This window comes from Zea mays, chromosome 4 (assembly GCF_902167145.1).
Source record: "Zea mays cultivar B73 chromosome 4, Zm-B73-REFERENCE-NAM-5.0, whole genome shotgun sequence".
Taxonomy (NCBI): domain Eukaryota; kingdom Viridiplantae; phylum Streptophyta; class Magnoliopsida; order Poales; family Poaceae; genus Zea; species Zea mays.
In genome coordinates this window covers 209,684,654-209,711,103 of record NC_050099.1, presented here as the reverse complement: position 1 = coordinate 209,711,103, position 26,450 = coordinate 209,684,654, and the positions used below count along the sequence as shown (strand labels likewise).

Genomic DNA, 26,450 nt, shown 5'->3' with positions numbered 1-26,450 from the left:
CAAGCGGTTTCTCGAGTGCCTCTCCGTAAGGACCTGTTCGATTGGATGACCGCCCGAGAAAACAGTGCAACCATGAGGGTGGAATGGGATGCCCTTAGCTGAATAATTAGAGGAAATGGGGTGTAGTTCGCTTAGCCGTCGTGCCGTTAATGGGGCTCGGTGTATGTGGCTCGCTCTGCCAAGCTTGGGTTCGCCCCCTTGGGGAGGAGTGCGGTGCATTTAGGAAACCTAACGGGCGGCTACAGCCCCGGGGAATCTTTGTAAAGGCTACATAGTGATGCCCTGCTGGGTCACCTTGGTAGTGATCAATGGAGAGTCATGATCTCTGGGCAGAAAGGGAATCACGGATTGTGGGTAAAGTGCACAACCTCTGCAGAGTGTTTGAAAACTGATATATCAGCCGTGCTCGCGGTTATGAGCGGCCAAGGGAGCTCCAGTGATTAGTGGTACTTGATCAGAGATGTTCAGATTTGCAGGTGGCAATGAGATTGATGGTTCTTGGTTTTGACTCTGGTAATGGTAAGTGGTACTCTTTCCGTTTGGAAATGAGTACGTTTGGGTTAAAAACGTGGGTTAATTATAAAACTTGGCTTTCTCTACTAGTAATAATAATCTGACCAACTAAAAGCAACTGCTTGACTTATCTCCACATAAAGCTAGTCCACTACAGCCAAACAGAATACTTGCTGAGTATGTTGATGTGTACTCACCCTTGCTCTACACACCAAACCCCCCATCCCCAGGTTGTCAGCATTGCAACCACTGCTCAGGAGAAGATGAAGCCGTGGAAGGAGACCATCAGGAGTTCCAAGATTATGATGAGTTCTAGGCGTGGGTTAGCGGCAACCCCCAGTCGCTGCCTGTGAAGGCCGCGTTTATCTACGTTTCTTTTCCGCACTTTGATTTATTGTAAAGACTATATGGATGTCTCAGACATATGATGTAATCGACTATTTCCCTTTTTAATACTATTTGAGCACTGTGTGATGATGTCCATGTTATGTAACCGCTGTGTACGTGAATTGCTGATCCTGGTACGTACATGGTTCGCATTCGGTTTGCCTTCTAAAACCGGGTGTGACAAAAGGCCTAGTTTAATTACTCTATTTGATATTTTAGGTATTAAAAGTGATTAAACTTTAGGCTTTGTTTGTAAGTAACCCAATTTTTAAGAAACTAATTTTTATCTTTTAGCTAGGAGAGGCCAATTTCTTGGTTTTTAAAACACTGAGAATCTAATTTCTATAAATTGAGTCATAAACTAATATGTTTAGAACCATTTCAATTCCTATAAACTAGTTTCTTGAAAACTGGTGTTTTCAGGAATCAAACAACACCCTAACTCCGATTAATTAGCACATTTATTGAGCAACACTTTGCATGAAGAACTCATCTCCCTAACTCCGATTACCTTGCCTCTTGCTCTAACCGACTAGTTTGAGATCAAGTTTTGTTTTGAGTGATTAAATTTTAGGTATGGACTATTTAACCCTTCTAGGCGACTATCAGTAACCAAGTTATTCACGTGTGATTCTTTCTTTTCGGTGACCCCATTTGATTGGGACGAATAGGGAGGCATCCTTCATGTATAATACTCTGTTACTCACAAAATAAGTCAGAATCATTAGAGAAATATTCACTCCTCAATCAGACCTAATTATTTTAATATAATTATAATTAAATATATTAAAGATATTATATATAATCTAATTATAAAACTAATCACACAAATAAATACTAAAATACCAGAAAAAATTATTAAATATAATTAAGTATATATTTGGTACTCATAGTTGATATTCAAATATTTAGGGAGTGTTTGGTTCCTTAAATCACCCTCTTAAATTTTAGGAACTAAACTTTATTCTGTAAAAATTCCATTTGAAAGGCCTAGTTTAATTACTTTATTTAATATTTTATATATTAAAAGTAATTAAACTTTAGGCCTTGTTGGTAAGTAACCTAGTTTTTAAGAAAACTAGTTTTTATCTTTTAACTAGAAGAGTCCAACTTCTTGGTTTTTAAAAACTTAGAATCTAATTTTTATAAATTAAGTCATAAACTAACATGTTTAGAATCATTTCAATTTTATAAATTAGTTCCTTAAAAACCGGTGTTTTCCATACAGGAATCAAACAACACCCCTCACTCGTCGATCGACGCGTTCATGCCATTGACCCGTGAGTCAAGTCGTCTCCCTCCCGTGTCTTGTCCACTGTGCGGCATCCTTCCTGGCAAAATCACCTCCGAGGCACGGCGTTGCGTCCACCTGCCGTGTACGCATTCCCGGCGCGGCTCCGTTGCGTTCCAGTCAGTGCGGCGACGCCGCCAACGTCTCACATGGCTTGTCGGATCTCAAGGTACATCGCTGCTGCTTGCATTCAGATTATTTCTCGCTAGTTCTGGACTCGATGCTCACGGATCTGGATTATACATATCTCCTCTCATTCGGAGCAAAAAGATCCTCGTTCTCCTTGATTTCCCTTCCTCATATCAGTGTGCAGTGGACAAATTAATCAATACGGCCCACCTAAATAACAAGGTTAATGTAGCATGTGCAGATTACAATCTGGATATCTCTTTGGTGGAACTCTAGAATGCATCTTTTTTGTTCATCTCCTGTTTAAGTTTCTATTAGGTTATCTCTAGCATATCCATACCTAGCATATCCGTACCCATATTTAAACTGCAGTCTACACGAACAGTAACTCTACAATGTAAAGCAGTGTTTTTAGGTAAACTTTAGGTAGACTGCTGTAAACGGTCTTAGAATCTCTTATTCAGATTGAGGCTACTTGAGTACTTGTGAAGCTCGCGCAGGCTGTGACTGTTGCAGTTGGTGTTCTTCCGAGTGCATCAAGTTCTTGCACCACTTGTGGTTCTACGAGATTCAGAGCAGCGCTCGTCGTCTAATCGCCCCTGAACTCGGCCACAACCCATTGCTGTGCTTGTGTTTGCAGATTGCGGCACGGGCCAGCACGGGCCGCTGCCCAGCATCCGTACGCCGATCCCAATCTAGCCACAACGGGTCCTGTTGGACCCTAGCAGGCCCTCCTCTGTAGTCTTCTGTGGGCCGCAGTCAATAGTAGATGCACGGTGTGTGCTCGACGGAATTGCCTGTGCTCTGTTTGGTTGATTTCGCTCTCGCTTGTTTGTGTGCCTGCCGTCCGTGTCCCTGGTGCCCGAAACTGCAGCATTTGCACCTCGCCAGCATCACTAAACCCTGCTACTGCTGGGTTGCTGCTCCAATACACTCTGTCTGCACCCCTGCGTTTAGATTGGTTCCTTCCTTCAAAATTACAAATCAAATCCAACCTAAATCTAGCACGACACACAGTCAACTGGAATCTGTTGGCCATTCGCCATCTCAGTGATTGTTAATACACACAAGATGTTGAATCTTTTATGGGCTTGGCCCATTTATTAAATAAACTCTATGGTGTGTAATGGTGGAGAATACCAATAATACTACATTGGAAGTCCAAGGGTCTTTTGCCTTGACTTATATGGTGGGATTTATTCCACTTAACTTGAGAAGTCAAGAAATGGACAAGGGCATGCCACGCGCGCGCGCGCCGCCGCCGCCGGCCGGGCCGGGCCGGGCGTGGCGAGGCGAGGCGAGGCAGGCAGGCGAGCGGACGTGGTGTGGTTGTGTTAATTTTTAGCACTCACTAACCGCATACGTCAGCCGAGTGACCCTGTCTCTTCGTCAGCCAGCCGAGTGACCCTTCTCCTTCAGCTGCCGACTTATGGCGTGACTCGGCGAGAGCTGGCCGACTCATGGCATAACTCGGCTAGAGCTGGCCGACTCTTGGCGTGACTCGGCGACCTTTCTCCTTCAGCTTCCCTCTGCGAGAGGTTAAATAGAGGAGCACCCCTGTCATTCGGGACACGCGAGAAAACACTTTCAGAACACAATCCAGCAGCCGAGTGAGGGTATTTCCATCTCGTGACTCTGCGCGCACAGAGAAGCGAGAGGGCAGGTGCCTCCTTGCACGAGGGATCGGCAATTAGGTTTTTGGGGAGCGTCTACGCGACTGCCCAAAGTCTTCTTCCTGCTGACATGACAAGTGAAGTTGGACAAGGATCTAGATCCTCGGAGCGCATGGCAGGGTATGATCAATTCATCTCTTTACTGTTTTTCATTCTGCAAATTATATATGTTCATACCTGCTGTTTTATTTATAGCCATAAATTTATCCAATCTGTTTTGTCGTATTATATCATGACGTGTCTGATGCCTGATCATACTAGTAATATGATAAATCTGTTTGTCTTAATTTTACAGTCATGCTGTTTATGTTGCTATCTGTTTATTTTCAGTTGTTCCATAATAATACATGTTCCATGTTTATTTGCTTATTATATTTATATGATTCATATGTTTTGTGTTCTCATGATCCATATTGTTATGGATAATTTTGAGATCATGTTATCTATGTTTGATTATCTATTATATGTCATCATCATAATGTTAATTTATGGAATTAAAATGGTACGGAAAATGCCTATATTTCTAACAGTCCAAAAACCTAATGTTAGGCATTTTTCTGTCAGAGGTTTTGCTGCTGTGCTAAAGCCTGATCCTTTTGATGGTAAAAACTTCTTGATATGGAAAGCTAAGATGGAATTGTGGCTAACTGCAATGTCTTGTTTTCATGCCGCTGAGGGCAAGCCTGCCAACTTACCTCCTGAGGATGAGGCTAAGTTTAAGGCTGAAGACAACCTCTTTCGAGGTGCAGTGATTAGCGCACTGGATACTAAATTCCAGAAAAGCTATATCATCCTTCCCACGGGGAAAGAGCTGTGGGATGCTCTTGTAGGAAAGTTTGGAGTTACTGACGCTGGTAGCGAGCTGTATCTCATGGAGCAGCTGTATGACTACAAGATGGTTGAGAACCGATCTGTAGTGGAACAGGCTCATGAGTTTCAGGCACTAGCTAAGGAACTCGAACTTTTTCCTTGTCCTTTGCCTGACAAGTTTGTGGCTGGCGGTATAATCGCCAAGTTGCCACCTTCTTGGAAGGACTTTGCTACCTCTCTCAAACATAAGAGACAAGAGTTCAATGTGGAAGAACTCATTGGTACTCTTGATGTTGAGGAAAGGGCTAGAACAAAGGACAGTGGAAAAGGTGTTGAGACCTCTACTGCTAATGTGGTGCAGAAGAGAAACTTTCGCAAGTTTAACAAGAAGAAAAACCAGAACAAACCAGAGAATGCAAATAAGCCTATTCATACAGCACAGTTTAAAAAGAAGAACAACAACAACAAGGGAAAGAGAGGTTGCTTTGTCTGTGGCAGTGATCAACATTGGGCTAGAGAGTGCCCTGATCGCAAGTTCACACAGGACAAGAAATCAGCTAATGTTGTAACCACTGAAACTGGAGATGGAACATCTGGGTATGGTAATTCTTTACCATTTGTTCTCTCAGTTTGTAATTCACCTGAGTGGTGGATGGACAGTGGTGCAAATATTCATGTGTGTGCTGATGCCTCTATGTTCTCCTCCTACCAGGTCGGGAGGTCTGGCGCCTTGTTAATGGGAAATGGGTCGCGTGCTCATGTTCTTGGTGTTGGTACGGTCATTCTGAAGTTTACTTCGGGAAAGACGGTGCCATTGAAGAGCGTGCAACATGTGCCCTCTATCAAGAAGAATCTCGTTAGCGCGTCCATGCTATGTCGAGATGGATACAAAGTTGTTCTTGAGTCTAATAAATGTGTTGTGTCTAAACATGGTATTTTTGTTGGTAAAGGATATGACTGCGGAGGGTTGTTCCGCTTATCACTGCATGATGTGTGTAATAAACTCGTGAATTCTGTTCATTTTTCTGATGAGTCGGATTTATGGCATTCACGTTTTTGTCATGCAAGCTTTGGCTGTCTTATGCGGTTAGCAAATATAAATTTAATTCCTAAATTTAACTTGGTCAAAAAGTCTAAGTGCCATGTGTGTGTTGAATCAAAACAACCCCGCAAGCCTCACAAGGCTGCTGAGGCAAGGAGTTTGGCACCTCTAGAACTTGTTCATTCTGATCTGTGCGAGATGAATGGAATTTTGACCAAAGGTGGTAAAAGATACTTTCTCACTTTTATAGATGACTCCACTAGATTTTGTTATGTGTATCTCTTAAAAACAAAAGATGAAGCGTTCAATTATTTTAAGGCCTATAAAGCTGAAGTTGAGAACCAACTTGAGAGGAAAATAAAACGTTTAAGGTCCGACCGAGGTGGAGAATATTTCTCTAATGTGTTCGATGAGTTCTGCGTGGAACATGGTATTATTCATGAGAGGACACCGCCATTCTCACCACAATCCAATGGGATTGCTGAAAGGAAAAACCGCACTCTAACAGATTTGGTGAATGCCATGTTGAGTACAGCGGGATTATCCAAGGCATGGTGGGGTGAGGCGATTTTGACAGCATGTCATGTCCTGAATAGAGTTCCAACAAAGAACAAAGAGATCACTCCATTTGAGGAATGGGAAAAGAGAAGATTAAATCTCTCATATTTGCGCACTTGGGGTTGCTTGGCTAAAGTGAATGTGCCAATCAACAAAAAGCGTAAACTTGGGCCTAAAACTGTTGACTGTATATTCCTTGGGTACTCTTTTCACAGCACTGGGTATAGGTTCTTAATTATAAAATCTGATGTGCCTGATATGTATGTTGATACTATCATGGAATCAAGAGACGCAACATTTTTTGAGAATGAGTTTCCCATGAAGAATACACTTAGTGATACAAGTCATGAGACTATAATTCCCCATGAGCACGAACTGTCGATTCCTATAGATCATGCTGAGGATTCTCACGTGCACATCCCTGAGGAGGATGACACTATAGTCACTCGAAAGAGCAAGAGACAGAGGGTTGCAAAATCCTTTGGTAATGACTTTATAGTGTACCTTGTGGAAGACACACCAACTACCATTAGTGAGGCATATTCCTCTCCTGATGCTGACTTATGGAAGGAAGCAGTAAGGAGTGAGATGGAATCTATTATGTCTAATGGAACTTGGGAGGTCGTTGACCGTCCTTATGGTTGTCAACCTATAGGTTGCAAATGGATCTTCAAGAAAAAGCTTAGGCCTGATGGTACAATCGAGAGGTACAAGGCAAGGCTTGTGGCCAAAGGATATACCCAAAAGGAGGGTGAAGATTTCTTTGATACCTACTCACCAGTGGCTCGATTGACTACAATTCGCACTTTAATAGCCGTGGCAGCCTCTTATGGTCTTATCATTCATCAGATGGATGTTAAGACAGCTTTCCTAAATGGAGAGTTGGATGAGGAGATCTATATGGATCAGCCAGAAGGGTTTATTGCGGATGGTCAAGAGAACAAGGTGTGCAGGTTGATAAAATCATTGTATGGCCTAAAACAAGCACCTAAGCAATGGCATGAAAAGTTTGATAATACTCTTACAGCAGCTGGCTTTGTTGTAAATGAATCTGACACGTGTGTATACTATCGGTATGGTGGGGGTGAGTCTGTCATGCTGTGCCTTTATGTTGATGACATTTTGATCTTTGGATCAAATCTCAATGTGATTGAGGAAGTTAAAAATCTTCTATCGAGCAATTTCGAGATGAAAGATTTGGGAGAGGCTGATGTCATTCTAAACATCAAGCTTGTTAGAGAAGCTGATGGTGGGGTAACTTTGTTACAATCACATTATGTGGAAAAGGTATTGAGTCGCTTTGGTTTTAGTGACTGTGATCCTGCTCCAACACCTTATGACCCCAGTGTGCTATTAAGAAAGAATCGGAGAATAGCAAGGGATCAATTGACATACTCCCAGATCATTGGCTCGCTCATGTACCTTGCAAGTGCAACAAGGCCAGACATCTCTTATGCTGTGAGTAAGCTAAGTCGGTTTGTGTCAAAACCAGGAGATGATCACTGGCGTGCTCTTGAGAAAGTGTTGCGGTATTTGAAAGGTACTATGACATACGGTATTCATTATACCGGAAACCCAAAAGTGCTGGAAGGCTATTGTGATGCCAACTGGATTTCTGATGCTGATGAGCTTTATGCCACAAGCGGATATGTGTTTCTGTTTGGAGGTGGCGCTGTTTCCTGGAAGTCTTGCAAGCAGACTATCTTAACGAAGTCTACAATGGAAGCAGAACTCGCAGCATTAGACACTGCTGGGGCTGAGGCCGAGTGGCTTCGTGATTTCCTATTGGACTTACCGGTAGTTGAAAAACCGATACCGACTATTTCCATGAATTGTGACAACCAAACGGTGATTACAAAGGTTAACAGTTCTAGGAATAACATGAAGTCTACAAGGCATGTTAAGAGGAGATTGAAATCTGTCAGAAAGTTGAAAAACTCCGGAGTTATAACTGTGGATTATGTCCACACATCGAATAATCTGGCAGATCAATTCACTAAGGGTCTATCACGCAATGTGATAGAAAGTGCATCGAGGGAAATGGGTATGAGACCCATGTGAGATCTACTCTAGTGGTAACCTGCTCTATGTGATCGGAGATCCCGTGAAGTAGAGTGGAGAAACAAGCTAGGAGTAGGTTGTGAGGAAAGATCCCTTTCTTAACTCATTTCTGATGCACATCTTTCCTATCTGTAAGGCAGGATGGTTTTTACCTTAATGTATTCCAAGAGTCTTATAAAGGTGAGATGTTGTCCTACAGAACATCTTCTGAGGAATACACCTATATGAGTCAGACTGCTAGTCACAGTCTATGGGATTTGGGTAATCCCTAAATACTCATGAAAGGCACTGAAGTGTGACTTATATGCTTCTAAACAGCGGGAATACCCTTCTGCAGCCTAGTATCAGCAAAGGATTTGAGTGAATCTTATTTCGCACAAAACTGTCAATTCAAGGCATAGTCCATTGTTCAGTTGTGAATAAGTGAAACTCTTATTCTAGATGGATGTTCAACTTAACAGTCTCCATCGAAACACTGGTATATCAAAGGATTGTGATTCTGATACTTCATCATTACAAACCCTAGAGTTTGGTGGGGATTGTTGAATCTTTTATGGGCTTGGCCCATTTATTGAATAAACTCTATGGTGTGTAATGGTGGAGAATACCAATAGTACCACATTGGAAGTCCAAGGGTCTTTTGCCTTGACTTATATGGTGGGATTTATTCCACTTAACTTGAGAAGTCAAGAAATGGACAAGGGCATGCCACACGCGCGCGCGCGCCGCCGCCGCCGCCGGCCGGGCCGGGCCGGGCGTGGCGTGGCGTGGCGTGGCGTGGCGAGGCGAGGCGAGGCGAGGCAGGCAGGCAGGCGAGCGGGCGTGGTGTGGTGTGGTTGTGTTAATTTTTAGCACTCACTAACCGCATACGTCAGCCGAGTGACCCTGTCTCTTCGTCTGCCGAGTGACCCTGTCTCTTCGTCAGCCAGCCGAGTGACCCTTCTCCTTCAGCTGCCGACTTATGGCGTGACTCGGCGAGAGCTGGCCGACTCATGGCATAACTCGGCTAGAGCTGGCCGACTCTTGGCGTGACTCGGCGACCTTTCTCCTTCAGCTTCCCTCTGCGAGAGGTTAAATAGAGGAGCACCCCTGTCATTCGGGACACGCGAGAAAACACTTTCAGAACACAATCCAGCAGCCGAGTGAGGGTATTTCCATCTCGTGACTCTGCGCGCACAGAGAAGCGAGAGGGCAGGTGCCTCCTTGCACGAGGGATCGGCAATTAGGTTTTTGGGGAGCGTCTACGCGACTGCCTAAAGTCTTCTTCCTGCTGACATGACAAGTGAAGTTGGACAAGGATCTAGATCCTCGGAGCGCATGGCAGGGTATGATCAATTCATCTCTTTACTGTTTTTCATTCTGCAAATTATATATGTTCATACCTGCTGTTTTATTTATAGCCATAAATTTATCCAATCTGTTTTGTCGTATTATATCATGACGTGTCTGATGCCTGATCATACTAGTAATATGATAAATCTGTTTGTCTTAATTTTACAGTCATGCTGTTTATGTTGCTATCTGTTTATTTTCAGTTGTTCCATAATAATACATGTTCCATGTTTATTTGCTTATTATATTTATATGATTCATATGTTTTGTGTTCTCATGATCCATATTGTTATGGATAATTTTGAGATCATGTTATCTATGTTTGATTATCTATTATATGTCATCATCATAATGTTAATTTATGGAATTAAAATGGTACGGGAAATGCCTATATTTCTAACACAAGAACCGTGTAGGAAATGAAAAGGGGTTTTTAATCCCTACGCCAAACAGCCAGACCCCCCCCCCCCCCAAAAAAAAACATGCCCACCACTAACATAGAACACTATAAACGACCTGAGCCAACCATGTCTCTTGGCGCAAGGGCAAAGAGATGAGAGACCTCTTGAGTCAGCGGAACACAGTTGTAACTCCTACTACACAAGAAATTCACTTCATTCAAGCTTCGCAAACGCCAATAAAAAACGCAGCGATTGAGGTGATTCCACATAGCCCATGCTCCTAAGATGATGGAATTTACCTCTTTCTGAACTGGACCACTCACTCTATCATTTGCTCGTGCCCACCAATCATCAAAGGAAATATCATTGGGCTGGGGGACCCACATAATGCTGGAGGAGGTACTACGCTTGCTGAGTGAAAACACCAGAAACAAGCAAGTGGTCAATTGTTTCTTCTGATCACAATATTCGGAATGCAGTAACCTCTTTTGGCAAAGATGATTTGCAGTCCAGCACTTATTATGAGCAACTATCCACATAAAGAATATGCATTTGGCAGTCGCCCAACTTTTCCAAATTCTCTCCCATGGTTTAAAATGAACAGCCCCAACAAACAAATGTTGATTTTGTTGAGTACTTTTCTTTCGTACAAAAATACCAAAAGTGAGCGTCTTCAACATCGAGCTGCAGCTCCACCTTTGAGAGAAGGTCCAATAAATCAAGAAATTCAGCAATGACTGTAACAGTAACTACACCTTGGATCCGAAATCCAACCAATTTCTGCCAAAGCATCCCAAACTGTTTTTTGCTTTCTGAGAAGATACACATTGACCATGCAGCCAATGAGGGTCAAGAGATGATACACACTGACCATGCAGCCAGTTATTGGTCCAAAAAAGGGTGTTCTTTCCATTCCCAACTTCTGAGATGATTGCCACCGAGAAGAAAGCACTAACAAAGAATGGACCGTTGAAGTGTATAAGTGAAGTGTCTACCTTCTTCTAAGAGATTAAGTTTTTGTGTTGAACTGGTTGGTGCATGCAACATAACATTGTATCAAAGACAGAGGTCTTGGGTTCGAATCTAGACAAAGGCTTTATTTGTGTCTCCATCTCTTTATTTATTTCCACGTTTGTGCCTCTCTCTGGTTGCACGTGAGTGGGGGTGTCAAAGTGTATAAGTAGATTGCCTACCCTCTTGTCATGGACCTTCGGTCCATGGGGATAGTTGTCTTCTCCGGCGAGGTTATACCCCTCTGCCGCAGGCTTGGTTCTAAGGTAGCAGCCCTAGGCGCTTGAGAGGGTCATTGCAAGAGAGAGAGAGAGATTGGTTTGATAATGATCTTGCTTGATTTATTCCCTACTGCCATGCGGCTTATAAATAGCCCTATGGCTAACCAACCTCTCCTACAAACTCTCAACTAACTCCTATTTTCTTGGACTTATCTGATGCTAACCAACTCTTCACAATTCTCTCATTTCAATCTTATTCTCTAACCTTATCCCAGCTCATCTCAATCTTATTCTCTAGCCTTATCCCAGCCTGGCTGTTGCCTCTCGCTCCCTATTATGCCCATGACATCTCCCCCTCCCTTGAGGACCAGCTCGTCCTCGAGCTGCCATAGACTTACCTGACACGACTTAAGGTTAAGCCTTTTATATCTCGGCTTACCTTTATTATTTAAGACGAAAATACAAAATAATTGTGGAACTAAAATATAAATTTGAACTGCAGCTATGTCCTCCTGGATCCCAAGGAAAGAGCTGAACTGCGGACTTCACGTTGGATGAAAGGTGAAAGAGGAACCAGCCCGTTCTTATGTTGGGTCTGTCCAGCACCAAGGCAGTTGCCCGAATGAAGGAGACAACCCTCTTTGGCTGTGCAGGGGAGCTGCATACCCAGATCTCGACTTCTGCATGGGGTTCAAAAAGTATAGACGAGACCTGGTGGTTGGGCGCGCAGGCTGCGAGTTGGTGCAGCGATGAGCTGATCAGCAAGTGCAGCTTCCGCACCGCCCGCCTAATAAGGAAGTCGCGCACTGCGGCTTGCAGGCGCACCACGGCCTGCTCATGTGATGACGGCCATGGGGTGGCCCTGGAGGCCACAGCAAGGTGCTTCTCCCCACGAAGGGACTATACCTGGCGGCGTGCCAGGAACCCTCGCGCTGCCGCCTGAAGCCGCACCGCTGCTTGGAGTTCCTTCTCTGTCTTCTCCTTGTAGCGGTGGAACATCACAATGAATTGATCCCACTTCTCTTCGAGTCGAGTGAATGCATCTGGAGTTGGAGAGGGCGGGTGGGAGGGCGTTGCGACGGCAGATGGCGTGGCGGCTGGTGGTGGTGAGGGATGGGCGGCTGGTGGTGGTGAGGATAACCTGGAGCTGATACCAGGTGTCATGGACCTTCGGTCCATAGGGATAGTTGTCTTCTCCGGCGAGGTTATACCCCTCTGCCGCAGGCTTGGTTCTAGGGTAGCAGCCCTAGGCGCTTGAGAGGGTCATTGCAAGAGAGAGAGAGATTGGTTTGATAATGATCTTGTTTGATTTATTCCCTGCTGCCATGCGGCTTATAAATAGCCCTATGGCTAACCAACTTCTCCTACAAACTCTCAACTAACTCCTACTTTCTTGGACTTATCTGATGCTAACCAACTCTTCACAATTCTCTCATTTCAATCTTATTCTCTAACCTTATCCCAGCTCATCTCAATCTTATTCTCTAGCCTTAGGTGTCATGGACCTTCGGTCCATGGGGATAGTTGTCTTCTCCGGCGAGGTTATACCCCTCTGCCGCAGGCTTGGTTCTAGGGTAGCAGCCCTAGGCGCTTGAGAGGGTCATTGCAAGAGAGAGAGAGATTGGTTTGATAATGATCTTGCTTGATTTATTCCCTGCTGCCATGCGGCTTATAAATATCCCTATGGCTAACCAACTTCTCCTACAAACTCTCAACTAACTCCTACTTTCTTGGACTTATCTGATGCTAACCAACTCTTCACAATTCTCTCATTTCAATCTTATTCTCTAACCTTATCCCAGCTCATCTCAATCTTATTCTCTAGCCTTATCCCAGCCTGGCTGTTGCCTCTCGCTCCCTATTATGCCCATGACACCTCTCCTAACACCTTAAGCTTTTGAGTTGAATTGGTTAGTGTGTCCACTTAACATGTATCGGAGTAGGAGGTCTCGAGTTCGTATCCTGACAGAGGTTTTATTTGTGCCTTCGCCCATTTATTTTCATGTTTGCGCTTTTCTCTCCGGATGCACGTGAGTGGGGGGTGTAGAAGTGTATAAGTGGATTGCCTACTTTCTTCTAAGATGGACATGTATGGGGAGGACTGTCGAGGGCTGATCGGTCTCACTATTTTTATAGCAACAGCAGCAACAACAACAACAACCACCACAACAAAGCCTTTTATTTCAAGCAAGTTGTGGTAGGCTATAGTTAAAAATCTAATAAAACCCATAAGTCAAAGTTAAGACATGGATAGTTGTTTTCCATGTGCTCCTGTTCAAGGCTAATCTTGGGGTATATTCCATCCTTTCAAGTCTTTTTTTATTGTCTCTTTCCATGTCAACTTCAGCCTTTCTCTTCCTCTCTTCTCATTGCTATCGCGTCTTAAGATTCTACTATGCACGAGCACCTCTGGAGGTCTTTGTTGGGCATGTCCAAACCATCTCAACTGATGTTGGAAAAGCCTTTCTTTAATTAGTGTTACCCTAACCTATCACATATATTATCGTTTTGTACTCGATCCCTTTGTATATGGCCTCAAATTCAACGTAACATACACATTTCCACAACATTTATCTGCAGAAACATGTTGTATTTTTGTAGGTCAATGTTCTACACTATACAACATAGCAGGTTTGATAGCTATCCTATAAAAATTGCCTTTTAGCTTCTATGGTACCCTCTTATCATATAGAACGTCAGAAACTTGACGCCACTTCATTCATCCTACTTTGATTATATGGCTAATATCTTCATCAATATTTCTGTCTCTCTATAGCATTGATTCTAAATATGTGTCATTTCTGGTCACTATTTGATCTTTCAAACTAACATCTCCTTCATCTGTAGTGCCGAAATCACATCCCATATATTTAGTTTTAGTTCTACTGAGTCTAAAACCTTTTTTATTCTAGAGTCTCTTGCCATAACTATAGTTTTCTATTTACTTCTGCCTAACTTTCATCAACTATTGTCTGCAAAAAGTATACACCTCCCCTTGTATGTCTCTTGTGACCTTATCCATCACCAATGCAAAAAGGTAAGGGCTCAAAGTTGTTCTTGATGTAGCCCATTCTAATCGGGAAGTCATCTGTGTCACCATCACTTGTTCGAACACTAGTCACAATATTGTTGTACATGTTTTTAACGAGTCCAATGTACTTCGTTGTAACTTTATGTTCAAATCCCCACCACATAACATTCCTTGGTATTTTATCATAAGTCTTTTCCATGTCAATGAAAACCATGTATAAATCCTTCTTTTATTTCCTATACTGCTCCATCACTTGTCTTGTGAAGAAAATGGCTTCCATGGTTGACCTTTTAGGCATGAAACCAAATTGGTTCAAAGAGATCCCCGTTATTTCTCTCAGACGATACTCGATAACTCTCTCCTGTAGCTTCATAGTATGACTCATCAACTTAATTTTCTAGTAATTAGTACAACTTTGAATATCTCCCTTATTCTTGTAGCTTCTCCACTAATTAGACATCTTGTTTGACCAGAAGATATAGTGAACAACTTGGTTAGCAATACTGTAGATATGTATAATGCAAAACGGTGCAAACCAGTGTTTTTAGTAACCATATGGGTGAACTGTTGTACATTGCATCCATATTGTCACCCAAAACACCGTTTTGCACTGTACATTGTACTGTTTGTAGAGTATAGTTTGAATATGAGTATGAGTACGGGTATGAGTAAGCTGCTGGAGATAGTCTTACACCTAAACAAATTTCTTTCGGGTTTCATCTCCACCAGAATGGCTAGTTTAACATTGGCTCGCCAAGTCTAACACAACCCTTCTCCTTTACTAGGGTTTGAGACTTGCTAAGTTGAGACAACATAGGAGGAGTTAACCCAAGTGCTGGGCTCACAGCAAACAAATTCATAAGTAGATCTTAATCAGTAACACATTTTCACTTTATTAAGTGATATGTGATCATCTACCACCAAGTTGCCCTTCCAAAATTAGTTTTGCAGTTTCTTCCTCATGCATACCTGCTGCCTTGCACTTAAGCTATCTTCCCCCCCTACACACATTACAAAACATGCTTATCAATTTGTCTCTTTTCTATTAATGTAAAATTTCCATTCTGGAGCAGGTGTAGATGATAAAGTTATGAGCATCAGGGCCGATCCATTTATCTATGAGGGGCATACTTTACATGAGCTACAGGTAAGCTCATTTTTGTTGTGAATCGGGCTCTTGCGGATATGACCAGTCTTGTTAAACAAAGCCAAATTTAACTGCTTTTTAGATGACTAACATCTCCATCTGTAGGTGCTCAGGCAATTCCTAGCTAGCTATTACCACTAAGGAGAGAATCAGAGACTGAAAAAGCAATGGCCGATCTTGTTGTTGGCTTGGCCAAGACAGTGGTGGAGGGGGCCCTGACCAAGGCTCAGTCAGCGATTGAGGAGGAGACAAAACTGCAGCAAAGCGTGCAGCACAACCTTGTGTTCATCGCTGGCGAGTTTGAGATGATGCACTCCTTCCTCAATGTTGCCAATGAGGAGCGTGTCAAGAACAACGTTGTGAGGACATGGGTGAGGCAGGTCCGTGATCTGGCATATGATGTGGAGGACTGCATAGAGTTTGTCACCCACCTGGACAAAAAGTCAAGCTGGTAGCGCCAAATGCTGCCACCTTGCTTGGCAGCATCAGCATTGCCCATAAAAGAGGCAGTCACTGAGATAGAGCAGCTCAAGGTTAGGGTTGAGGACGTGAGCCGAAGGAACTCACGCTACAGCCTCATCAGCGACTCTGGATCCAAGCCCATCATGCAGCAACAGACGGCACCCAAAACTATTTTTGGCACAATGGTGCTTGACATGATGGTTGAGGCGAGGGACACCGCAAAAAGGCAGCAAGGTTTAGGAGATCTCACCCAGCTACTAACAAAGGAACAAGCTGACCTGGGGGTAATCTCAGTGTGGGGAACAGGCAGTGAACTCGGTACAACATCCATCATCAGAAAGGCCTACCAGGACCCAGAACTCTGTCAAAAATTTGAATGTCGTGGCTGGGTGAAGCTTACACAACCTTTCAATCCTCATGAGTTTCTCCGCAGTATGGTCGCCCAGTTCTACGCAAACAGTTGCCTGCAAAATGGAATGGTTATAAATGTCGATGAACTGAAGAGGATTGAGGAAATGGCGACAACGGGAGGCGGACTCATTGGGGCATTTATGGATAAAGTAAATGAGAACAGATACCTAATCGTCCTGGAAAATCTGTCCACAATTGGAGATTGGGACACCATCGGAACTTACCTGCCAGACAGGAAGAATGGCAGTCGGGTCATTGTATCCACACAGCAGTGTGAAATTGCAAGCTTGTGCATTGGGCATTCATACCAAGTAGCAGAGGTGAAGCAGTACTCAGCAGAGCACTCTGTATGTGTCTTCTTCGAGGAGGTTAGCCTTTAACATCATTTAACTACAGCAATGTCAGTGTTCAAGGTTAAACTAAATTTCAGTTGGAAGGGATGAAAATGACAAAAGGAATCATCATTAATAATTTAATATTGATTATGCTGTTTTATCACTACTCCCTCCATCCCAAAAAGAGTGCAATTCTAGATTTGAACTAAGTAAGACAAAGTTATATAAAATACTACCAATATTATGTCTCCAGATAGGTGTATATGACAATATTACATGTTAATCTAATGATAATTATTTGGTATAGTAAATGTTAGTATTTTTATATAGATTTTGTTAAACATAAATTGTTTGACTTCTCAAAAAGTGAGAATTGCATTCTTTTTAGGTCAGAGGGAGTATTCATTTGCTGCTCATTAATTCCATTTCTTGCGAGCGACATAGTATGGTAGACCGGAGAAGCATTTGACTACATACTGTAATCTTTTGGGAAAAGACCTTCGGAACCTGCACATATGGTTTCAGCCTTAGATTTCCCCTCTTGAAGTGTCCATTAATATGTAGGACTTAGGCACAAAAGCATCGTTGCTGCTCTTTAACTATTCCACCTTTAGCAAATCAACTCCCCTTGCTCTTTAATGTTATAAATTGCACTATGTTCAATATGAGGGCACTAGGCCTGAATATATATACATGGATACTGTTAGACTGTGTGTGTGGGCGGACACCACTGTTGGCTGCCGGCCCATTAGGGTTAGGGTTGAGTCTATATATTGTACCTCATTTCCTATCAATACATCATCCATTCTCTCCCTTCTACATGGTATCAAAGCCAGGTTAGGGTTAGGATTTCATCCCAGCCGCCACCTCCCTCCTCCAACCCCTACAGCCGCCTGCCCCACGTCCAGCCGCCGCCCCGGGAGGCTCATCCCTCCCTCCCGGGGCGGCTCCCTTGCAGCCGCTGCCTCCTCCCACCTCCCCTCACCTTCGTCCACCACAAGCCAGGGCGCAGCATGGGCGCGCGGCGGCCACGACGGCTCGGGCGCTGCGGCCTCGTCCCCGACCTCGCACGGCGCGGGCGCGGCGACCCCGGCCCCAGCGCGGGACCGACCCCGGCGGCCACGCAGCCCCGTCGGCGCACGGGCTCCTAAGGCGAGACGCGAGCGCGCGTCCCTGCGCGGGCACGGCTAGCCAGGCGCGGCCACAGCGCGGGCGTGGCCCAGACTCGAGAGCGCAGCCCCGCCAAGGGCGCCGCTCTGGCGCGGGCGCGACCACTGCGCGGGCACGCGGCCCCGACACGGGCGTGCGGCCCTGGCCAGGTGCCGGCGCAGTCTCAGCGCGCGGCCAACCGCTGTTAGGTTGGCGCGGCCCAACCCTCTTCCTCGGCGTCCGCGCCCTTCCCGGCGTCCGCGCCCCTCCTCTGCGTCCGCCGCCCCTACGCGCAGCGCCCTCCCCAGCGCCCGCGCCTCCACACCGGCGGCGCCCGCCCGTCCCTCCCCGGCAGCCGCACCTGCTTCACCCTTCGCCGCCACTGCTCCCTCAAGCGCACGTGCAGGAAGCCCCATGGGCAGGAGCCTAGCGCCCAGTAGCCCTTCTCCATGGACGCGTCAATGCCCTCCCTCACGTCCCCCTAGTGCTCAGCCTCCACCAGGTCGTGGGCTTCCCCACCTCGCCATCCTGGCCCCTTTCCCCCACGCCATCTTCTCCCTCCACATCTTCTTTGTTCTAGCGTAGGGGAGTAGCGGCAACAGCTTTCCCATGGTGCCACCCCTTCCCCAGTTCTCTCTATTTCCCATGGTGGCGCTTAGCCAGGCCTGCGGGCCTCCCCCAACGCGCTGCCCTCCCCTGGCGGCCACTCCCCGCCACTGCCAGCCGTGCCCGGCGGCCCCTTCTCGGCGTACGCGCCCCCAGCGCAGCACCATTCCCGGCGTTCGCGCCTCCACGCGTCTTCTTCTCACGCGTGCTATGCAGCCACCGCAGTGCTGCCATCGCCGAGCCTAGTGCAACCTCGACCCTTCGAGCTTCTCCCGTCACCTGTGCCGTCAACACCCCTTGTCTGGTCCGGCGCAGGCCCCTGCCCGGCTGGACCCGCCCCGCTGCCCACCCCCTTCATCGTCTTCGCTGGATCCATCGCTGCCGCCGGATTCGTCCCGGTCGGATCCACGTTGCTGTGACCTTTTCGGCTCGATCCGCCGTCCTTTGGCTGGATCGTGTCTTCTCGGCTATATCCGTCGCTGTCGTGGCCTTCCCGGCCGGATCTGCCGTTTCCCCTTCTCTTCTGCCGCGGGCGCGGACACTATGACCGGCGCAGACGCGTGCGCTGCTGTCGGCCTCCCTGGCGGGGCTCCTTGACGCCCGGACGATCGAAGAAGCAGGAAGGTCACCCTGCCGGTGCCCTTTTTTTATTGTGTCGCCCTGCCGATCGTTGACGCTCAAACGTCGACCCCTCCCGAAGATCAGGCTTCTACTGCGTGTCTCCCGACCGTAACCACCTCGACTTCGGCTACTTCGGCGTCTAGGGGCTATCGTCTTCTTGGCGCACACTCCGGTCTCTACTCCAGCCGCAACATTCACCATCACGACGCTGCGACTGCGGGGGGATTTCAACCCGTCGGCACCTACCTTCGGCCTCTACTCTAGTCTCATCGTGTGTGGTACCCCCGTTGTGACTGCGGGGGGATGTTAGACTGTGTGTGTGAGTGTGTGTGGGCCGGCACCACTGTTGGGCTGCCGCCGGCCCATTAGAGTTAGGGTTGAGTCTATATATTGTACCACATCTCCTATCAATACATCATCCATTCTCTCCCTTCTACAGATACAGGATATAGACCATGTGCAGAAACTCTATATATGAGATCGAATACAAATGACTTATGCATAGGCATCTAACATTTAATTTCTTTATATGGTTTTGTACTTATCTTCTGTTTCAGGGATTGCAAGGTAATGGTGATAAAAGCATGGAATCTGATAGAGTAGTAGACAACAACAATGAAATGTCAATGCAGGATGAAATAACCCACGGTACTGGCTTTCTGTCCGACAGAATTCCAACATCTAAACGGAAGGATGCCTCTGATTGGGTGAAGAATTTTCAACTTGTTGAACGCAAGTCAGAAATGAACCAACTCGGTAACTATATTGCTAAGGCACGTGTCTATGGTTTGCAAATACTGTCTGTGTGGGGGATAGCTGGTGTTGGGAAATCAGCCCTCGTTAGGAACATGTACTTTGACAGAATTCATCGAAATGACCAATTATTTGAGAAGTACGGTTGGGTTGATGTAACCCACCCATTCAATTTAAGGGACTTCTCCCGGAGTTTGCTTTTGGATTTCCATTCAGAACCTGTTCAAGCCATGGGAATCAAAGACCCTACTCAAGAGTGTCATAAGATTCTAGAAGATAACCGGTGCCTTGTTGTTATTGATGATTTGCAGTCCATTGAAGAATGGGACTTAATACAAGCTGCCTTGGTGTCTAGACCTTCTAGAAGTATTATCATTGTCATTACAACTGAAGCAAGTATCGCCACATATTGTGCAGATAATGAAGGGGTCGTATTTAATGTCAAAGGTCTAGAAGACAAAGCAGCCCTCAAGCTTTTCAAAAAGCAGGTAGGCTTATTCAGAAAGAAGAATCTGCTCTACATCATTTCAACATAATTTCTTGTGTGCATATGTTTTTTACAAACTTAAAAATTCTGATGCAAAAGTCCCTTCACACCGCATTCATTTATATGATTAGAACAACCAGAGGTTATCTCTGGCTTGAGAATGAATGCTAATTGTTAGAGCATATCATGACTAGGATAGAGTTAGTTGGAATTATGATCTCGTGTACCACCTTGACCCCCCAAGTAATGTAAACTCTGTATATTCTACCCCAGAGTCTCAATGAAAATAACCTAATTCAACCTAATTATATCCCTCCTATACTCATAAATAGCCATGGGGCATATTTGGCATTGGAATCCACAACTCGTACAAGAAGAGTGGCTGGTACTAAGAATTTCAAAACTAGAGGGAAGGTTGAAAGGATCTATGGATGGCTAGCGGGGTTGAATAGCCTAATTAAAATTTCAGTTCATAAACACTAGGCAAAGGTGTTAATACAAGCGATGATCCTAATAGCCATTACTTGACTAGTTTATGTAGTACAATGCAAGCCTTCTATACCATTCTAATCGCAAGAACAAGTATAAGCACTTCACACAAACAGACAACTACATGCTCTACTAAACAACTAAGAAACTAGCTGTTAGAGTACTATTTAAGATTAAGTTAGGCTTTCCCTGTATTTCCCTAGTTACCCCTATTGTAATGGGCTTTGTCCCACCTAACTCTTCTATATAATATACTCCCAACTCAGGATTAGGGTTACGGTTTTACATATTCCAACTCTAGCAACAAGAGCAACTAAGCTACACAATTAGCTAAGACGGTTAGCAACTAAAACAACTAAAGAACTAGAGCTACAAAACAACAACACAAGCACATGATACGAAGTGTAATTCAAGTGTTAAGAAAGCGAACCCCAATGACATAGTATTTTTTGTCGAGTTCAGTTGCTTGCTGGCAACCTACGTCCTCGTTGAGGTGGATCCAAAGATCACCACATCGCATTGAAGATGGTAGATCACTATGGACCTCTCCAAACTTCCATTGATTTAACTAGAGTTACTCTTTAGATTCTCTCGCCAGGATGAGCACAAAACCCCTCACAATAGCCGATGACTGGAGACAACAATAACCAAGATCTTCTCAACAATCCTCCTAAAGCACCAAGCCGGATAAGTGACGATAATCACCAAAATAACAAGAAATCCCGAGTCACAAAGACAATCTAGTGCCACTCGAATGCAATCTCTCAAATACGATGCGCTAGAGGCTCTCAATCTCACAAACATGAGCACCAAGAAAGGAGAGGAAATGGGAGAGTATTCTCAACTCTGAGGCCAAGAATGTAGCTCAACAAATGGCCAAGAGAGCTCCCCAAACTGCGAGAACCACTATTTAATGGTTTGTTACGTTCCACTGGCGGTCGTGTTGTGACCCCTGGCGGTCCCACTGTCAGGGCGCAACGGTCACTGACAACACAACATCCATTTGAAAGATGGTTAGCATATAATCCAATGACCCTAGACAATAGTTCGATGATAGTGATCCGATGCTAAACAGAGAGCATTCCGAGAGGTCAAAACCATGTCGGGTTAGTTCGATGATTAGCATCGGATTAATCCCTAATCTGATACAAACACAACCACATAAAGAATGGCTTGGCGGTCCCACCGTGGGAGGCTGCGGCCCCACCGGAAGTGAGAGTCAGCGTGGTCAGCAAGGTAACAAAGTACAGATTTTTGCCGATGCTCGCTAGCGTTCCTATCTGATGGCCAAACCTTCTCACACCTTCTCTGGCGGTCCCATCGCCAGTGGGCATTGTCCTACCACCAAGCGACCAAACACCTGTTTCAGCACTTGTGCTCATGCACAACTTTCGGGTAGCATATAATCGAATGGTACCACTTAGGGTACCATCTGATTAATCAGATGACATCTAAACAACCATCAAACATGTTTTTTCAAACCCTTTTCAAAGTGCTCAACTCCACAAAGTGATCTATTATTTCATATGTGTGAGTTAGCCTTTTCAAACATTTTCAAAGGGTTTTCTCTTGTATCTTACCACGTCACTAAGTGTAATGCAAATGCACATGAGTCTCACACTTGGTGGTACTAGATAACTGATGCAACTAAAGATTTTCCCTCTTTATAGTACAACTATCCATTCTAAACCCAAACGTGCACTATATTGTACCTTGGTTGACAAAAACAAAGTCTTGCTTTTGCTCCATCTTCTCACCATTTGATAAACACGTGCATACATGTGATCATGTTCTTTTAACTCCACCACCTCCTATGTCTTATCCATCACTTCCAAGTGGACCCTAACTTAAACATACTCAATGAAAGCACTAGACCACATGATTGGCGCTCAATTAACAAAACCAAACTAGGGCTTTCAAAGGTGTATTGCTGAAGTGGCAAAAACGAATGAGAATGATACTAACCTTTCCTTCAATCGGCAGGCTCTCACCATTTCTCCAATTTACCGGAAATCTCAAATTTATAACTAAGTTGCATGGTAAATTATGCATGGTCAGAGCCGTCAATATTAAATTTTGGTCAATACTGTTTATAGATGTTAATATTAGTTTTACAATATTGGAATTCCTTATTTGTTGGCGTCATTATTGCCCGAAGAATATTTTGTCTAATATTTTTTATCAGGATAAATATGTATACATTGAATTCATCTAAAATGATTTTTTAGGTCCAAATGGCATTTTAAGTGGTAACAGGGATCAAAATAATATATTTTTATGGAAATTTTTTCCATTGTATTACACATCTATCGAACATGAAAGAAAACATTTTTTTGTTATAACAAGACACTAATTGTAGTAAAATAATGATATATTTCTACCGTTTCCTTTCACATCATTTTGCATTTGTAGTTAAGACAATTATGACTGAACAATTTCAGTTATGTATATATTTCCATTGTTCTGTGATATTCGAATGCATATATGAAGTTGAAATGTACGTTCAATCGTTCATCATGTGCATACAATTTGTGAATGAAACAGCTAACACATTTTGCTTACCGTGCTAAAAACATTTGTATGTGCATACAATTTGTGAATGAAACAGCTAACACATTTTGCTTACCGTGCTAAAAAACATTTGTCCTTCTACTTTAGGTACATAGGCAAAAACCATCATCTCCTATAAAGGACTCCATAGATGAAGAGCTACAAGAACTTATTTTGAAGTGTGGTGGTCTTCCAAAAGTTATAGTTGCCGTAGCTAACTTTTTGGCACCTAAAACAGTCTCATGGATGGACAGTGCAAGTTCTATGAATCTCAAATTTATGCAAGAGCTGGAGAGCAGCCCAGAGTTTGCTTGCCTGCAGCCACTCTTTGGTTGGCTGCACTCCTACTTTCGAACATGCCCGGATTTTCTCAAGCCATGTATCTTCTATCTGTCAATTTTTCCTCGAGATCACAGTATCCGGAGAAGGCGATTGGTGAGACGGTGGATTGCAGAGGGCTATGCCAGGGACACGGACAAAATTTCTGCAGAGGAAAGAGGGGAGCAGTTCTTCTGCAGGCTCCTCGATCTGAGCATAATAATGCAGAAACCATATTCAGTCACCACCGGATTCAGAGACAGCAGAATGACTTTGTGTCAAGTCAACAGTTTTGTCCGAGAGTATATCATCTCTCGTCAAATGGAAGAGAACCTTGTATTTGAACTGGGAGGCAGTTGCACCCTAACCTCTCAGCGCATGGGGCGTCACCTCATCATACTGAAAAGCTGGGACAGAGACAGAATTGTGTTTGAGAGCATTGACTTCTCAAGGCTACGATCTTTGACAGTGTTTGGAGAATGGAAGCCATTCTTCATATCTGATAGGATGAGGTTGCTTCGGGTTCTGGATCTTGAGGATGCATCTGATTTAAAAGATGAAGACCTCAAACAAATGATGAAGCTGCTTTGTCGCCTCAAGTATCTTTCCCTACGAGGATGCACTGGGATCTATAGCCTGCCGAATTCATTAGGTTGCTTGAGGCAGCTTGAGACTCTGGATGTCAGACATACAGCCATAGCAACCATGCCAAGGACTATCACCAAGCTAAAGAAGTTGCAGTACCTCCGCGCTAGTACCACCAAACCAACTAAGGAACAACCAACACCCGATACTGCTGTTACACCCAAACCAACAAAGAAACAACCAAATCCACACACCTCGGTATCATGGACGTCATCCTTGTTCCACAGACATCGACAACTAGAGGGTGTTGTGGTTCCTACTGGGCTAGAGAAATTGACTGCATTGCTCACCATCGGTGTTGTTAATGTCAATTCTGCTCGGGGGAGGTCCATCTTGAAAGAGGTCAGGAAGCTCACCCAATTGCGCAAGCTTGGAGTGTCTGGAATAAGTAGGAACAACAGCAAAGATTTCTGTTTGGCCATCTCAAGTCGTGCGCATTTAGACTCCTTATCAGTTAAGCTCAAGAAGGACAATCAGGACTGCTTGTGTGTCACCCCAGATGGCTACCTTCCCCCCAAGAACCTACAGAGCTTTAAATTGTATGGCCTTGCAGACAGTTTTCCAAAATGGATCAATCAACTTGAAAATCTCAGGAAGTTAGTTTTGGAGATGACTATATTAACGCAAGATACTATCAAGGGACTCAAGGATCTTAAAGTATGTATTCTGCGTCTAATTACCAAGCAGCTTCCTGATGGTAAGCTCAATTTTTGTGTCATGTTGCATGGGCAGCAATTACGTTGCTATGAAACAGTGAAGATACTCGAGATCTCTTGCAGCTCCAGCTTAGATGTGGCTTTTGGATCACAATCACTGCAAAATCTTGAGCTGCTGAAAGTTTCCTGCTGTAGTGGTTCAGGGTCGGTAATGAAGCTCTCTGGGCTAGAAAAACTGTCTGAATCTGAACTCAAGGAAGTCCAGATTAAGGGTTCCGATGATTTCATAGTAAAAACAGATGTGGAGGAACAACTTGCCAGGCACCCAAAGAAACCTGTTTTGAAGGTTGAAAAGGTACTGTCGTCCACTGGGGATTTTGAGCTCTAGAGTGTCAGTTTCCTATCGTTACGATATCAAGGATTAGTGACTGGTGCTGTTTGCTTCCTCTTATTTCTTCAGTGCTATTCGATCCAATCTAACCGATTAGAAAGATCAGTTATGCAGCCATCGTGCCAATAATAAACTGTGAAACCTGAAAGCTTCCTTCTTGGCCACATATTGATCAGTCTATTTTTCTTGTGCCTGTGGTTTATTTATTCCTACTGCATAGTCCCAGTCTGGATTTGTTCTAAAAGATATGGATGGTGTGCAAATGTGTTTATGTATATAGAGAATGTTGGACCAGTGAATTGCTATTGTACTTTTCTGTTGCTCTCATGTATTGTAGTTTCGTGGTGTATCTTGCTACATCCATGTTCTCTTGTGGTTGTTTGTGTGTACATTTGTTTTGAATGGTTTTTGCGATGTTACTGTTGGTGCCTTTTTGGGGACGCCAATCACTGCGTGAGAACCGGCGGCGGTGCCCTCTGCAGAGGCTCGGATGGTCCGTAGCCAGGGGCCGGACGGTCCGCGACCTGGTACAGGGGCTTGGGCTCATTGCCTGACAGCCGGACGCTCTACACGTGTGCAGGGCGGCGAAGGTCGTCGGCGGCGCCTGGATCTCGCTCCCGGGAGAGACCCTGTCGGGGAGGAGAGATCCTAGGTGTTGTCTAGGCTCGGTAGGCCGACCTAGACTCCTCTAATCGACGTAGAGTCGAAGAGAAGCGGAGAATTTGATGATTGAGATACTAAACTAGAACTAAACTAGAGCTACTCCTAATGCATAAGGTAAAAACGAGAAATAGACTTAATTTGATCGATTGTTGGGGGTTCAATCGGTCGTAGCCCTTCATCTATATAAAGGGGGAGGTCTGGATCCGCTTCAAATTGTTTTCCGAGTTAATCCCGCGGTTTTAGGTAACAAATCCCGCAAGAAACTAGGAACCCTAACTGACTCTGCGCACGCGCGGACCGCGGATCG

The 26,450-nt window shown here is 44.6% G+C and overlaps 1 protein-coding gene across 2 annotated transcripts; it reads left to right on the top strand.

Moving 5' to 3' along the window:
* The first annotated feature begins 2,149 nt into the window (after window positions 1-2,149).
* Window positions 2,150-25,854, top strand: LOC103654546 (disease resistance protein PIK6-NP). Of its 2 annotated transcripts, none has more exons than XM_035967512.1 (5): window positions 2,150-2,360; window positions 15,534-15,607; window positions 15,721-16,848; window positions 19,749-20,432; window positions 23,579-25,854. In XM_035967512.1, exons 3-5 carry the CDS (start codon window positions 16,069-16,071, stop codon window positions 25,475-25,477), a joined length of 3,363 nt encoding a protein of 1,120 aa, XP_035823405.1. In that variant the 5' UTR covers window positions 2,150-2,360; window positions 15,534-15,607; window positions 15,721-16,068; the 3' UTR covers window positions 25,478-25,854. The 2 variants fall into 2 exon arrangements, with proteins under 2 accessions (XP_035823405.1, XP_008679613.2); XM_008681391.4 differs by having other exon boundaries at window positions 15,713-16,848.
* Window positions 25,855-26,450: the final 596 nt, after the last annotated feature.